This window comes from Panthera onca, chromosome C1 (genome assembly GCF_046562875.1).
Source record: "Panthera onca isolate mPanOnc1 chromosome C1, mPanOnc1 haplotype 2, whole genome shotgun sequence".
Classification (NCBI taxonomy): domain Eukaryota; kingdom Metazoa; phylum Chordata; class Mammalia; order Carnivora; family Felidae; genus Panthera; species Panthera onca.
This window is the reverse complement of record NC_138346.1, coordinates 157,137,659-157,153,121: the sequence shown is the minus strand read 5'-3', so window position 1 is coordinate 157,153,121 and position 15,463 is coordinate 157,137,659. Positions and strand designations below refer to the sequence as shown.

Genomic DNA, 15,463 nt, shown 5'->3' with positions numbered 1-15,463 from the left:
ACTAAACTCAATGGAAGAAAATAATTTTTTCTCAAATTATTATCTCATAGCTCTGGTGGTCAACTAGGAAGCTGTCACTTAGGGTCTCTTCAGTGGTTGCAGTCAGGAAACATCTATGTAGGCTCTGTCCCTTGTATCTCCAGAGCTTGATGTTGGCTACCAACTGGGACCTAACTGGGGCTGTCAGCCAGAATACACATACATGGCTTCTCCGTGTGGCCTGGGCTTCCTCAGGGGATGATGACTAGGTTCCAATAGCAGTGTCTTGAGAAAAAGAGTCAGGAAGATGCTAGATCACCTTTTATGACCTAGCTTTGGAAGTCACGCAGTATTATCCTGCCACATTCTACTTATTAGAATGAAGTCACTAAGACCAGCCCATATTCAGGGCAGGGGAGTTTAGTTAGACTCCACCTCTTGAGGAAGGAGTGTCAAAGAATTTGCAGGATACTACATACAATAGGTGATACTTAGATGCCTGTTTAACCATTAAACATTTTGAAAAAGGCTCAGAAGAAAAAAAAAAAGACTGAGAGTGGTGCAGTCTCAAAAGGTCTGACTAGAAGTCAATAATAATGCTGAAAAGGCAATGAACCCATAAATTATGCCACCCATGGCTGTTTGTTTTACAAGTATTTGCTGTCTTTTACAATCTCCTTGTAGGATAGAGTTGGGTGTTTAGTCTAGGAAGAGAAAGTAAATCAGTGCTTCTCCCACTTTCATGTGTATGCAAATTTCTTGGGGATCTTGCAGATTTGGGTTCAGTGGGTCTGAGGTTGGCCCTGACATTCTACACTTTTTTTAATGTTTATTTATTTATTTTTGAGAGAGAGAGAGAATGAGAATGCAAGCAGGAGAGGGGCAGAGAGAAAGGGAGAGAGAGAATCCCAAGAGGACTTTGGGCTGTCAGCCCAGAGGCCAACATGGGGCTCAAACTCAGGAACTGTGAAATCCATGACCTGAGCCAAAATCAAGAGTCGGATCCTTAACTGACTGAACCGCCCAGGTGCCCTGGACATTCCACATTTCTAACGGAGATGCATGGTGATGTTGGAGCTCTGTGGACCATGCATGAATAGCAAACTAGTTGAAAGCAGTAAGGGTGACTAAGTGGCTCCTGTGATGTCTCCCTTCTCTGGCCCTAACAGACAGGGATAAGCCACCACAGGTCCTTATGTGCTTACAGGAGCCTGACCTTCTGGCCAAGTGAACCCTTGATACCAGCAAGGTTAATCTGTTCTCTCACAAGACTTTTTATAACTAGAAATAAAGGAACAGAGTAATTTCCTCTCTTTTGTGGTGAAGCACAGGACACAAGGCTCTGGTGTTACCAGTCATGTGAAAAAGCCAGTCTCCGGGAGGGATAAGGAAATGCAGAGAATATCCAGGTGCCATTCCAGTCCCTGGTGAGGCTCAGTCCAGAAACCCCTCCAAGATTTGCAAGATATTCTAATGTCCCTCCAATAAATTCCCTTCTTGGTCTAAATTTGTTCTGGTTGGGTTTCTAGCATTTGAAACTTAAAACATCCAAACTAACATGAGATGGGGGAGAAGAGGAAATGGAAATGCAGTACCCACTGTGGTGGAAGAACAAAGGAAATTTTTAGACTGGGTTATTATCCAGACATCCAGGGCTTGGGGTGAGGACAGACTGTCCATTAAATCATGCTAAAGGTGTCTTTCTTTTTCCTTCCTCCCTCCCTCCCTCCCTTCCTATGTTTATTATTTTGAGACAGAGAGTGCACACAATTGTGTGAGCGGAGAGAGGCAGAGAGAGAGAGAGAGAGAGAGAGAGAGAGAGAGAGAGAATCCCAAGCAGGCTCCATGCTGTCAGCAGGAGGCCTGACATGGGGCTCAATCTCACAAACCATGAGATCATAACCTGAGTCAAAATCTAGAGTCAGACGTTTAACCAACTGAGCCACCTAGGTGCCCCTACTTTTAAAAAACTTATTTAAGTAAACTCTATACCCCATGTGGGGCTCAAACTCATAACCCCCAGATCAAGAGTCACATGCTCTCTGACTGAGCCAGGCAGGTGCCCCGCTAGAGATGTATTCCTAACAAAGTGAACAGACCATAGAGAGAGTTAAACACAAGTAAAAAGTAAGGCTCAGGGAAGAGAAGGGAACAGGTCAGTCTAGGCGTACCATGGCCAATGTTCTTTAGAGTGACCTCTGGGCTTGAGTGGAGGGTAAGAACTAAGTGGAAGTTAAGAGCTAGGCAGCCTCCTGCCCAGCACAGAAAGGGTGAAATTCTCCTGTGTTCGGCATTGTATGATGTGTTTCACATTTATGACCTTACTTAATGACTCTTGGGAAAGTGTCCTACATTGCTCCCGCCAGCTGTCCCTGAAACTAGCACAGTCAGTGTATCAGATGAACATGAGTCACATCACGTAAGCCCCACCTGCTCGACCCTATGACTGGGTATTCCACGGGCAAGTCTGGAATTCCTCTGGGGTCTCTGAGGCTGCAGGCAGCCCAGATGAAACAGTAAGCACTTGTGTATGACAGTCACCACCTTTCAATGTTTCAAGTAAGTGAATTTTTAATTTTTAACCGGTGTCTTGGTCATACCCTCATCTACATCAATCCCATATTCAAGTTCTACACAGTTAAAATAAACCAAATACTTTATAGCACAGTTCCAAACCCAAAACATTTCTGCATTAAGAAAAAAAAAAAAAAAAAAAAGACTGGTTGCTACCAAGGTGTACTGGCCACCAATTGAAAGACTTTCATATTTACACAGCAAGTGCGTGTGCAGACAGGGCAGGCAGCAACAGAAGGGCGACACCGGAGAGCACTTTCCTTGTGGCAAAGGCCGGCAGGAAAAGGATGAAGTAATGAGGCTGATTTCATAAAGCCAAAATGGATGCTGATCTCATTATTTTATAGCCATACCTTGTGGTATGTTTATAAAATATTTCTTTCACAAGTTAAAAGAGAATCTGCTACAGATGGATTTAATTTTGGTAAAATCAATGGAAAAAGTTCTATGTTAATGCAACATTTGTTGTAAAGATTCCAGAAACACACAAGTCAAAATTTCAAATTATGATTCCCACAGTAACTGTAACTCTGCTATGCAACATACATAATGGAAGAAATGTTATCAACATATACCATAGGAGAAAGTACTCAGTAAGCAGAAACAAGCTGAGTTATGCTTGTTGTGGGAATCATCATTTCCAACTAGCTGAGGATATATAAAAATTGAAACCATAAATGCATGCATTATTTTATGTATTTAATTCCAATTTTTCTTGATCCAATTTAATCAGCTTTGCATCCAAACTACATTTCCCTTTCATAAACTGCAAATGAATGTCTTTCATAATTTTAAAATCCACATCATTTGGTTTTTTTCTCACGCAGGCTGCCTTTGCAGAATGGCATCATCATATCCTGTCCCTCCCCTAAAAGGTCAGGCCATGTCTGCTGGGACCCATTTATCTACATTTCCTTTTCTCCCTGAAGACACCAGGGACAGGGGGAAAAAAAAATACCAAAGAGAACAAGAATCACATTAAGTAGCTTAGACAGGTAAATAAGTTCAACAGAAAGAGGGACGGTGGCATCATTAACTTCCCTGCTGGCATCTTCTGAGCACAAATAAAGAAAACAGTACCGCCACATATTTACAGTTTCAGAAGTGTTTAGTCATAACATTATCTCATCTGATTCTCACAACAACGCTGTGAGAAAGACAAAAAGAAAACTCCTTTCGGTTGTTCAGCTCTTTGTGACTCCAGCAGAATATATTTAAGGATGCGCTTTTATGGTATAATTTAAAGTCTGGACTATTTAATTGCACTTACGATATTACCCACTTACCACATGCAGAGGATTTACTTATTATTGAAAGCAGAATATACTTTATGTAAAAAGATTATGGTTACGAGCTAAACATTTAACAGTTTAAGCTTTCTGCTTTAACTGTATTCTGAACATTCAATAATGAAACAGAAAGAAATAACTGCCCTTAGAAACTCTGCCTGGGCAAAATTAATCCTGTATATTATATCCAGTATTACATTTTCCAGTTTGGTTTTAACTAAGAAGGGCACCTTCTACTGCCTCTAAAGAGGAAGACTGTTACTTCCCAGCAGTCTGTACCATTGGGGTAGGTTTCATTACATTCAAATTCAATTGCTTTGACTCAAGATCAGTCATATTTCCTTTTGACGCGAAGCAGCTTGGTCCCACCAAGTGTTCAAGACCTTGCGTAAGTGTTTGCAGGGTGCCATGGTCAACCTTTTCTCTCTCTCTGCTACTGTGATCTGGCTAGTCTAGTGTAAGTTTGTTTTTCCCCCTCCCTATGGACAAAAGGATACCTCTCCATTTATTCAGATACAAATTCTCCCTCTTCATTTACCTAGTACACCAATAAAAAGATCAATTAAAATGAAGGTTCAGAGCAAAGCAAATGCCTCATTACTAAGCAAAAAACCTTAATATAATTTGTTCTAACCTGAGAGGTAACAGTGTATCCTTTGCCTGTGAAAAGTATGACCATTTTGCATGTAACTAAAGTGTAATATTTTAAGTGTTAAAAGGAAAGCAAATCCTAAGGCATATTAATTTTAGGAGGTTTCATTGTGGGGAAAGAGTTCTTTTTAATGTTACCTATAATTATAAACAAGATCTTTGCAATTAATAAAGATAAAGATCTGGGTAAAACAGATGAAATACAAGAAGGTATCCTGTGGGACACGAATACTTAACTTTCATGGTTTTTACCCCCATATACAAAAAAATAGTATCTGCGGCTGATGGCAAAACACAATCTCAAAACTATTTCCAGTTATGAGACAGACAGGAAGATGACTTGTAAGCTAAAAAATCAGTGATGAAGGTATGAGCTCTTGCATCTTCACAGAGATCAGAAAAGGGGTCTTCTCTGCCTTTTATGATGCATCAGACAGGAAGGCAGGGAAGTAAGTGTGAATTTTTCATACCGTCCATCCACTCTATGGGATCATCTCAGGAAAAGTATAGAAAGAGCCAGTGGGCAAGGTTTACCTTAAACAGAATCGAAACAATGTCTCTTTCAATATGGAAACTGGAGGGGAGGTAATCAATTGTAGAGTATCACAGAATGGTTAGAAATGAGAAATGATGGGGTTTGTTTCTTTCGAGCAGTCAGTAATATGAAATTCTCAAAAGTCTTAAATTTTCCAGATAAACTGACAGCAAATAAGGTCCCCCAAACTATCAGTACCATAAATGAAGGAACTAATGTTTTAATATTGACTTATAATTAAAGCTTCAGAATTCCATGAATGCTGAGAGTAAAATATTAACGTGGTAAAGAATGAACCAAAGGAAGATTTTGGGAACAAAGTAAGTGGTCCAAGAACAGAAGAACATTAAAAATCTTACTGTACATTCATAGAATGGATACTGTGCAACCATTCACAATGTGTTCTGAAGAACTTTTAAGGGTTGATAACAAATTGTAAAATGAAAAGTAAAGTTACAGAATGATATATTCCATATGATCTCTAATTGGGAAAAAAATATGTACATAGAAAAAAAAGACTAGGAGAACACAAAAATACTGACAGAAGCTTACATCTGCTAGTGAGAATGTTATGTCTTCACATTTTTTTTTTCTTTTCCAAGTGGAAAGGGAGTAAGATTAGGGGACATTTTTATTTGCAAAAGCAGCTGTTAAGTATACTCTGATCTTTCTGTCCCATCTTTTTAATAACATGCACAACAAAAAAAGTATATTTAGAAGTTGCATTAACAATTATATTTCTCTAAGTTATCAAATCAGTAGTTCATTCAACTTTAGTTTCCCTATACTTTTTACCCAATTCACACAAGAACAACGTATTTTTTAAAAATACAATGGCATAAAATCTTATCCACGGTGGTAGTCTTCATGCAGTCTTCTTCATACATCACATCTAGAAAATGAACTTCATATGCTTGATTCCATAAGTTTTGAAGAAAACCATTATAATGAGTGCCCACAATCCCAGAATAAAACCCCCAGGAGGATGCCAATCTTTCAGCTTTGGTTTCTGCAAAACAAAGATGACAGGGTAAATTTAACAACGATGTACAAAGCAAATACTGGTGGAAAACAGAAATTTCATAGGTTGTGTTTTAAGAGGGAGTAATTTAGCCAAATTAAATGTATTAGGATAGCAACAGTGATAAAGAATTCTAACTGGGTAAATATTTCAAAGTGGTTCTTACAAAGATCAATTTCAAATGACATTTTGTGCCTTCAAAGAGACTTCACTGACCACCCTACCCAGCCATCTCTCTTCACCCAAGCTATTTGGTGGCCTAACAGTCCTTCTCATTTCAAATTTAGATATCCATTAGTTTGTTGGTTTTATCTGTTTCTCCTATTAGATGATAGCTCTATGAGGGTCATGTTGCTCATATTCCTAGCACCTACCTGCCATAATGCCTGCCATGTAGAAAACGTACATATATTATACTGATTAAATCAGTGGAAAAACAAATGCCACTCAATTCCATTTGTTCTGATATTCAACAAATACTTATCTGGGGTCTAATACCTTTAGTAAGATTATGTCCTTGAGACAGAATGCTCTTTACCTCATTCTGCCTGTTTGAAACTGACTAACTGAAATGCCAACTCCTCCAGATTTTCCCACCTGATATATTCTTTTCTTTGAACCTATAGTTCTTTCTACACTTACTTCTATTTAGTAATATAATTATCTTTATCACTTATCTCCTTGCAAACTTCCAGGGGGCAAAATCTGGCTTAGTCCATTTTATATCTCCTTGTCAATTCCCCCACCTCTCAACACCCAACCAAGTGTCTTGTATATTTCTTTGTCCAGCAAGAAAGGGGAGACCAGTCTTCCCCATTTAGTTGTCATTTCAACGTTTTTTGTTTTTTTTATTTATTTATTTTATTTTATTTTATTTTTTTATTTTTGGGACAGAGAGAGACAGAGCATGAACGGGGGAGGGGCAGAGAGAGAGGGAGACACAGAATCGGAAACAGGCTCCAGGCTCCGAGCCATCAGCCCAGAGCCTGACGCGGGGCTCGAACTCACGGACCGCGAGATCGTGACCTGGCTGAAGTTGGACACTTAACCGACTGCGCCACCCAGGCGCCCCTTTAGTTGTCATTTCAACAGCTACATTATGTCCCTGAAATTGGAGGTCTGTGACTATGATCTTTTTATGAGTTTTACTTCCTGAACTACTAGCCAATATTGTAATGATAGTCATGATATGAGAATCATATGACATGAGGGTCATATTTTATAGTAGAATAGAGTGAAGAGAAATTGTAGTCTGAAATTTTAATTTGTTCTAGTCACCATGTAAACTAGCCAAGGAAGGCTCATAAATCTCTTAGAGGTATCTGCATCTCACAGTTTGGTTTCCCATACATAACCAAGACTCCTAATGCTCTTCACTCAATCCTAAACTCATCATGTTACAAAAGGAAAGGAGGGAGGCAGGGAAGGAAGGAAGGAAGGAAGGAAGGCAAACTCAAAAACAAAACAAGTCAAATCAAGCAGAATTAACCAGTAAAGGCCATGCCAGTAATATGCTGCCACATTCTATAGTAACTTATGTTTATTATCTATGCCCTAAAATACCTGATAGTTGCCTAATGTATACATTATAAACCCATTAAAAGAATTCAAAAGAATATTTTGAGACAATGAAATTTTATTTTTCGTTTAATTTTATAAATGGAGAAGTTACCTATGGAAATGTCTGGTTTTCAATTAGGTGATCTTTCTGAAACTTCTTCCTTCTCTTCTGAAGTTCTCCTCCCTTAGCTTCAGGGACACTCTCACCAGGTTTTTATTCTACTTCTCTAACCATTCCTTTTCAGTCTTCTTTGCTCCTTAAATTCTAGTGTTCTCTAGAGGTCTGCCTTTAGCCATTTTTCTCTCCCTTTATATAATCTCCCTGGGTGACACCTGTACCGTGGTTTTGACCTCTGCCAGCAGGCTTATGATTCACAAATTGATATCACTAACATAGAACTCTATGCTAAACCCTATGTTCACGTACAATTAACAGATATCTTTAGCTGGATATTCTCAAGGATCACAAACTTTAGCATAGCCAAGAGCAAATTCATTCCTGAGTCCTTCACCCAGCTCTGTTCTTCCTTCCCTGTTTTCCACCTCTCCATCCACATGAAGGGAATCACCATGTTGCCCAAGTGATAAAGCTAAAAGTCCTTCCTAGCTCCCCTATCTCGCAGACCTTGCCATTTCCATGAGTTACTAATTCTTATAGGTTTTATCCCCATCATATTTGTCCTTTATAAGTCTTCTATTACCACTGCCACTACCTTAGTTCTAGCTCCTATCATTTCTTGTCAGGATCACTGAAATGGTGTCCTAATAGTTTCTCTTCCTCCAAGATGTCCACCTCTTTTCCATCTATCTATTGCTGCTAGACACATCTTCCTAAAATACAAATATATATTTGTATAATATGTGTGTGTGTGTGTATATATATATATATATATATATATATATATATATATATATAAGTCTCACATGCATGCGTGTAAGTATTGTTTGTTTTAGGCACACATTACTTTTGTAATTTAAAAAATTAAATAATTTAAAAATGAGGGCTCAGTGTGGTGTGGTTCAAAGAGCATGGGATTTAGAATCAACTGCTTTGGATTCAAAGTTTACTTTTAACACTTAAAGCCTACGTTGCCTTTCAAGCCACTTCTCCACTCTGAATTTCTGAATCTACAAAATGGACATGGTAACACGGACCTCCTAGGAATGAATGAATGCACAATTACTGCAATGATGTGTTTTCTGAACATTTACTCCATAACTACTCGTTCCTACCTAAAAAAGTGATATGAAACTCAAAGTACTTTTAAGGTAACTTTCTTTTGTGTTTGTTATGAGGAACACTGTTTGAATCAATCTAATTTTTGTTATTTTAGTTTGTACAAATTTCAATTCAAAATTAATTTGTTAAACTAATAGGAGAAATTCACCGTAATGTTTTCATCTGGATGATAATGCTAGAGTTTTAATCAACGCCTAATATAAACACAACTGACAATATTGTTTACAGTGGTTATATGCCACATTCACTCTAGGTCTACTCCTACCCCCAACCCACACTCCTTCCAGAAAACTTCCCAAACACAAAAATATTATAATCCAATTTTTCCTCATGTTACTTTCTACTCAAAACTCTGCAATGGTTCTGATCATATGTGAGATGATGATGAAGACAGAAGTTCTTTCCCTCTAGTATCTTACAAGATGGTTAAGTCCATTGGTTCTCAAACCATTTCAGATGGCAGAGCTTTTGGAAGTCATGGTGTTCTTTGTGAAACACTATGAAAAGTCTTAATTTAATTCCAGTAGAAAATCTAGATTAGTATAAAGCATAGCTATATTAAAGATAAGTAATACAAATATCACAAGCATGTGACAATGAAAAACAAATGACTGAACTAAACATGATTGACTATGCTTGGTTTTTGTCATGTTTATTTTCTATTAGTCAAATAATTGGTAATCCACACCTCAAGGGTTGAAAACACTAAACCAAAAATTATTTTTCTGTAAATTGGGACAAGATTATCATTATTAGTTATTAGTGGAAGTACATCTTTATTAAACAGTTTGCAAATGTTCCCTGGAAATTCCATTGAAGAGCACTGACCTAGTTGGGGAGATAAGATTCACATTTTTCCTGATAACTAGGAGTCTCTGATTTATACAGTATTTATATTTTTAAATTTTTTTAAAGTTTACTTATTTTTGAGATTTGAGAAAGAGAGAGCACGAGCACGGGAGGGGCAGAGAGAGAGGGAGGCAGAGAATCCCAAGCAGGCTCTGCACTGTCAGCATGAAGCCTGATGAGGGGCTCAAACTCGTGAACCATGAGGTCATGACCTAAACTGAAACCAAGAGTCAGATGCTTAACTGACTGAGCCACCAGGCGCCCTATATGGTATTTACACACACACACACACACACACACACACACTCACACACACACACACACACACACACACACACACACACACACACACACACACACAGTTTTGTTTGTTTTAAGTAGGCTCCATACCCAATGTGGGGCTTGAACTCACAACCCGGGGATCAAGAGTCAGATACTCTACTGACTAAGCCATCCAGGTGCCCCCAGGTTAATACTTTTAAAAATTTAAATAAATATTGTCAAAATCTGGCATTAAATTCTTAACTATAGAAGAACAGGCTATAATACAAATGATTGTTCCATAAACCAATTTAATGAATTTCAGCGCAAAATTCAGAGGTATGAACTTTCAAGAGTTCAAAAGTACTGTAACTTTCAGGTGGTATTTAAACCAACTCATGCTTAATAAAAAAAAAAAAAGTGAATACTATGTAAGCTCTGTGTATCGTTAGAAATTATTAAAATAATAATCAAGTAGTTAATAGCAATCTTAGTTTTGCAGCTGTAGAAACTTTAGTTGCTTTCCAATGAGATAGATTCCCTGAGGTCACAGTTGTACCATTAAATCTTAAACTTAATCAGAAACAAGTGCCAGAGAGTAGACAACTACAGCTTCTTTGGAAGTCACCATCATTTCCCCCAAGATTGGTCCAGGCAGCTATTTTGATCTGTTATTCCAAAGACTGGCTCAGAGAATTCTGGAGGCATTGCTTCCTGGTCCTTAATTTTCATTTTGGGATAATAGATGTGTCCCATATTGAGACCACTGATGCCCAGGACAGGACCAGAGAGAATCGCAAAGTGCTAGAGCTTTGAAGATAATAGTGGAGGACTAAGAAATATATGTAATCACTCCAAAATTATAATGGAAATTCTGTATTCACATTATAACACTGTACAGGCTAACCAAAGCAGCAAATCTCAGCCTTTCAAAATGGCTATTTGCAGTTGCTATACCTTTTACTATATACTCATTACATATTTTGATTAATAAAAAATGGCAAATGAATTATTAATTAAATACAACTTGGACTCTTAGCTTAACATGGCATCTGTGTAGAATCCTCCAGTGCAGCTTTTCCATATTCTCAGGAAAATACATGTTAAGACACAGAAAAAGACAAAGCACATCCTACTAAAATTCATTTAACCTCTGATGAGAAACCTCAGATAATTCCACTATTTGAAAGTCTTAGAAACCAGGTCTACAAACAAATTAATAGTGGCCCAGTTTTTTGATTACTACCCACAATGCAAAGGATTGCTCTGCTTGGTGAAACACAGTAATTTCGTCAACTGAAAAGAGGCTTTAGCTCTCTCCCTTTTTCTACCTGCTATTGAAGAGAAATCATGTTTATACAGTAGAAGGATGGCTTTATGAGGCAGCCAGAGTAACGAAACTCATTCCCAACCCTCCCCCACCCCAAGGCAAATCTCTTTATCCATTTAAATACAATTGCCAGTAAAGAAGGTGTCAGAAGGTAGAGGGACACTGACAAAAGTTCACTGCATCTAAGAAGTTTCAATATCTACATGAAAAGCTCTGCAGAGAAGGGAAAATACAGGAAAAATCCTTTTAGTAGTACATATTAATACAGTTTTTCCATAGAATTCATTCTTTTATTTATTTTAATTTTTTAACGTTTATTTATTTTTGAGACAGAGAGAGACACAGCATGAATGGGGGAGGGTCAGAGAGAGAGGGAGACACAGAATCTGAAACAGGCTCCAGGCTCTGAGCGGTCAGCACAGAGCCCGATGCGGGGCTCGAACTCACGGACCACAAGATCATGACCTGAGCCAAAGTCCGAGGCTCAACCGACTGAGCCACCCAGGCGCCCCTAGCATTCATTCTTTTAAAGTGCCCCAAACCAGGTATATGTAGCATGTTAGCAGATGATCCTGGTTTAGTTTAGCAAAACTACCTTGATGATTGCCTGCTAGTCACGGAAACGTATAACAACTTAAGTCTTCGGATGCAGATCTGAGAGGCATTCAAACCTAAGTAGATAGTGAGAGGCATCCACACACTCTGTTGGCACACACCAACAGCGTTCTAAGAAAAAGGAAAAAAACACAGTGAAGTCTATGAGTAAAAATACTCCCACACGTGAGAAAGAAACATCCTGAAGGTGCAGAGAACATATCTCTAAGTAAGATTTAATAGGAACGAAAAGATAGTTTTAGAAAAATTTTATTTGGCATGGACTTGAAGATGCACAAGATACTGAAAATAAAAGAATGGTATAAAGAGAAATATTATACAAGATACAAGGATAACAGGCTGAGATCAAAAGGGAGCCATATTAAGGACGGCTGGGTGGTTCAGTGGGTTAAACATCCGACTTCAGCTCAGGTCATGATCTCATGGCTCATGAGTTTGACCCCTGCATCAGGCTCTGCACTGACAGCTCAGAGCCTGGAGCCTGCTTCAGATTCTGTGTTTCCCTCTCTCTCTCTGTCCCTTCTTCACTTGTGTTCTCTCTCTCTCTCTCTCTCAAATAAATAAATAGGAGCAAAATTAAAATCTACATTGATAAGGAAATTAGTGCCCAAAGCATATTTTTAAGTCATTCACCCAACTGTGGCAGACTGATGGCAAAAAATGGCCCAACTCTCCATACTTCCCTTGAATCTATGCCATTTGCAATATGTGGTGTTATATCAACTCTCACCATGAAGTAGAATCTATACCCTTTCTCCATGAATCGGCTGGCTTTGTGACATCTTTTGGCCAATAAAACACAAGTAACAGTGTCCTAATTTCAAAGTTAGCCTCAAGAGGCTTTGCTTGCTTCTGCTCTCAAAACTCTGCTACCACGAGAAAAAATGAAGGCAAGTCTTCTGGAGGAAAAGAAGCAAGGCTTCTACCATGTGGAGAAAAACTCAGGTCCCCCAGATAACAACCAGCCAATTCCTAGAAGCAGAACCACCTAACCAACCCAGGACTGACCACAGACTCATAAGGGAACACAGTCGAGAATTGCCCAGCTAAATTTGGCCTAATCTGTCAACCTACAGAACTACGAGCTAAGTAAATGGTTGATATTTTAAGCTACTAAATTTTAGAATGGTTTATTATGCCTCAAAAGCTATGGAATACATCCACTGAGGTGATAATTAATGTGGAAGGAAACACCCTGATCCCTTATTATCATAAGAAAATAAAGTTCCCATCTACATACTTGTGGCTTCAGGTTTCTGCAACAATGGCATAAATAAGAACAGCATAAAGGGCAGCTAATCAACCCATTGTCCACCATGAACTTTACTTAGGTGGGGGAGGTCTGTCAAGATGATCTCCTCTGACCCTCCTGGAATGAGACATCTAGCCCCCATAACTCATCTAACTTTCAAAAAGGGATTCAATCAGCATCTGTCACACCTGAAAAATTATCTAGAGCCAGACTCTGATGAAGCTATCCAGGAAAAATATCGGTCTTCTAGAGGTAAATTTCATGAATGTTCTTTGCACACTCTCCCACATTTAAGGGAGCTGTAGCGATGCTGTTCCAGGTCTCTCTTAAGATCTTCACGGAAAGAAACTGACTCCATTTGCCATCATGCCAGGAACTGCTCTCCAGGAAATGAAGTAGGGGAACCCAGACTAATTCACCCAACTTCCTCCTCTTAACTGCAACCTAGATCTGAAGTCTAGTTCCTTTCCTTTTGAAGTTAGTAATGAGTGTTACCCAGATGTTGCCCCACTGTGGGGGAAATGAACATCTCCCAGGATTCTGATGCACCTTACTCATGTTAAATTTGCAATACAATTAATCTAATCTAGGATAATTAAAGATGTTTTATTTTTAACTATAGTATTTTCTAATATAAAGTTGACCATGTTTTCCCTTAACTATTACTTTAGTTTTCTGTGACAAGAATATCCACTATTTACATTATTAGTTAATATTGCTCTGGAATTTCCAGCCAATCTAGACATAATTTCTAGTAAGGAGAAGTAAATTTTCATTTGCAAGTATTATGATTAGATAGCAACTAACACTAACCTCAACTCATAATTACCAAGAATAAAGAGCTCAGATTTGAGATAAATATAAAAAAGAATACCCTTTCAATATGCTAGCAAAAATGAGTCAAAAAACAGAGCAGAAAAAAATTTCATTCACAACAGCAATAAAAAAGCATAAAATAACAAATAGCCATAGCATGAGATGTAAGGTAAACAATCCAAATTACCCTATAAAGATAAGTAAACAGTCCTGAATATCAAAAAGGGTATAATAAAGCTAATTTATAATGTTGTTCTCATGCAAAATAGAAAGATCAATAAAACAGGATAGAAAGCAGGCAATCAGCCCAGTAGCCAAGAGGTTAGTACATGTTAAAAGAACTGTCATAAATCAGTGGGCAAGAAGATATTCTTACTGGTGCTCTGGATTAACATTTGGAAAAAAAATCAGTTTTATTTCTAGCCCAACACTAGAAACCAAAATACACTTTACATGGTTGAGAATTAGATGTAAAAATATTAGATGTAGAAAAACATTTTTGTTACTTTCCTTTGTAAAGTGGCACCTAAGGGACACATCCTAATGGTAGCTGTTAACAGTACCAGTGCAGAGCAGTGACAGACGAACTCATTGTGGAGAGCTGAACACAGGAGTCCAAGGGCCTGCCGGCAGACTCAGAAAGAGCTTCTTGGAAAAGCTGGGCCTTGAACAACGTGTCACATTTGGGTTGGTGGAGGGAAAATCATGGTGATGAGAAAGGCCAGGCATTGGGGAAGGGGAGAAGGAAGGTGATGTCTACTCCACAAAGGGTGAAGATTTACATCTATTTGTTTCCTGCTGACCCCCCAGGACCCTAGCAATTGGAACCTCTGTTGAAAGAATGGATATCCTTTGGGTATAGCAAACATCAAGAGCCAGAAAGATTCATTCTGTGAATGCCCAGTTGTGAGCTGGGATTTGAGACAAGAAGCTTCTAAGAACTTGAGCCAGTGCTCACCCACAGGTGAATGGGGCAAAAAGAGATAAAATGTAGGAAAATCTGCACAGTAAAGGTATTTTCAAATCTAAAGGCAATAAATGAAAATAAAAAAGAAAAGTTGAAAATATCTTCAAAAGAACTTTTTGAAAGATCTGTATTTTGCAAAGTGTAAAAATCAAAAGGGGAACAAATGAGAAAATATGACAGAAAGGGGGATAAATTCAGAATATGAAGATCTCCCCCAAATCAATAAGACACAAAGATTTATCAATAAATGGAATAGGGAAACAAAAATTTTCACAAAATAATTACAAATGACTAAATAACATAGAAAAATTTCAATCTTCTTGATCTTAAAAACAAATTAAAAATATTAACTATTTCTTCCTCTTTTAAAAATTAAACTAGTAAATGTCTGCAAGGATGGTCAACTTTTAGAAAAATAATTAACATGTCTAGAGGTCTTTAAAATGTTTGCATCTTTTCATTCATAGGAACTGTTCTACTGTAAGCTAGGATCTATATTAAGAAACTCAGAAATGATGGGGTGC

The 15,463-nt window shown here is 38.1% G+C and overlaps 1 protein-coding gene across 1 annotated transcript in view; it reads right to left on the bottom strand.

Annotated features, from left to right (window-relative positions):
- Positions 1 to 2,524: 2,524 nt before the first annotated feature.
- PIGK (phosphatidylinositol glycan anchor biosynthesis class K) overlaps positions 2,525 to 15,463 on the bottom strand; it is a 123,264-nt gene continuing 110,325 nt past the window's right edge. The window contains exon 11 of the mRNA XM_078451772.2: positions 2,525 to 6,037. Coding sequence (XP_078307898.1) covers positions 5,921 to 6,037 — 117 coding nt within the window. The 3' untranslated portion in view covers positions 2,525 to 5,920. The remainder of the gene's footprint in view (positions 6,038 to 15,463) is intronic.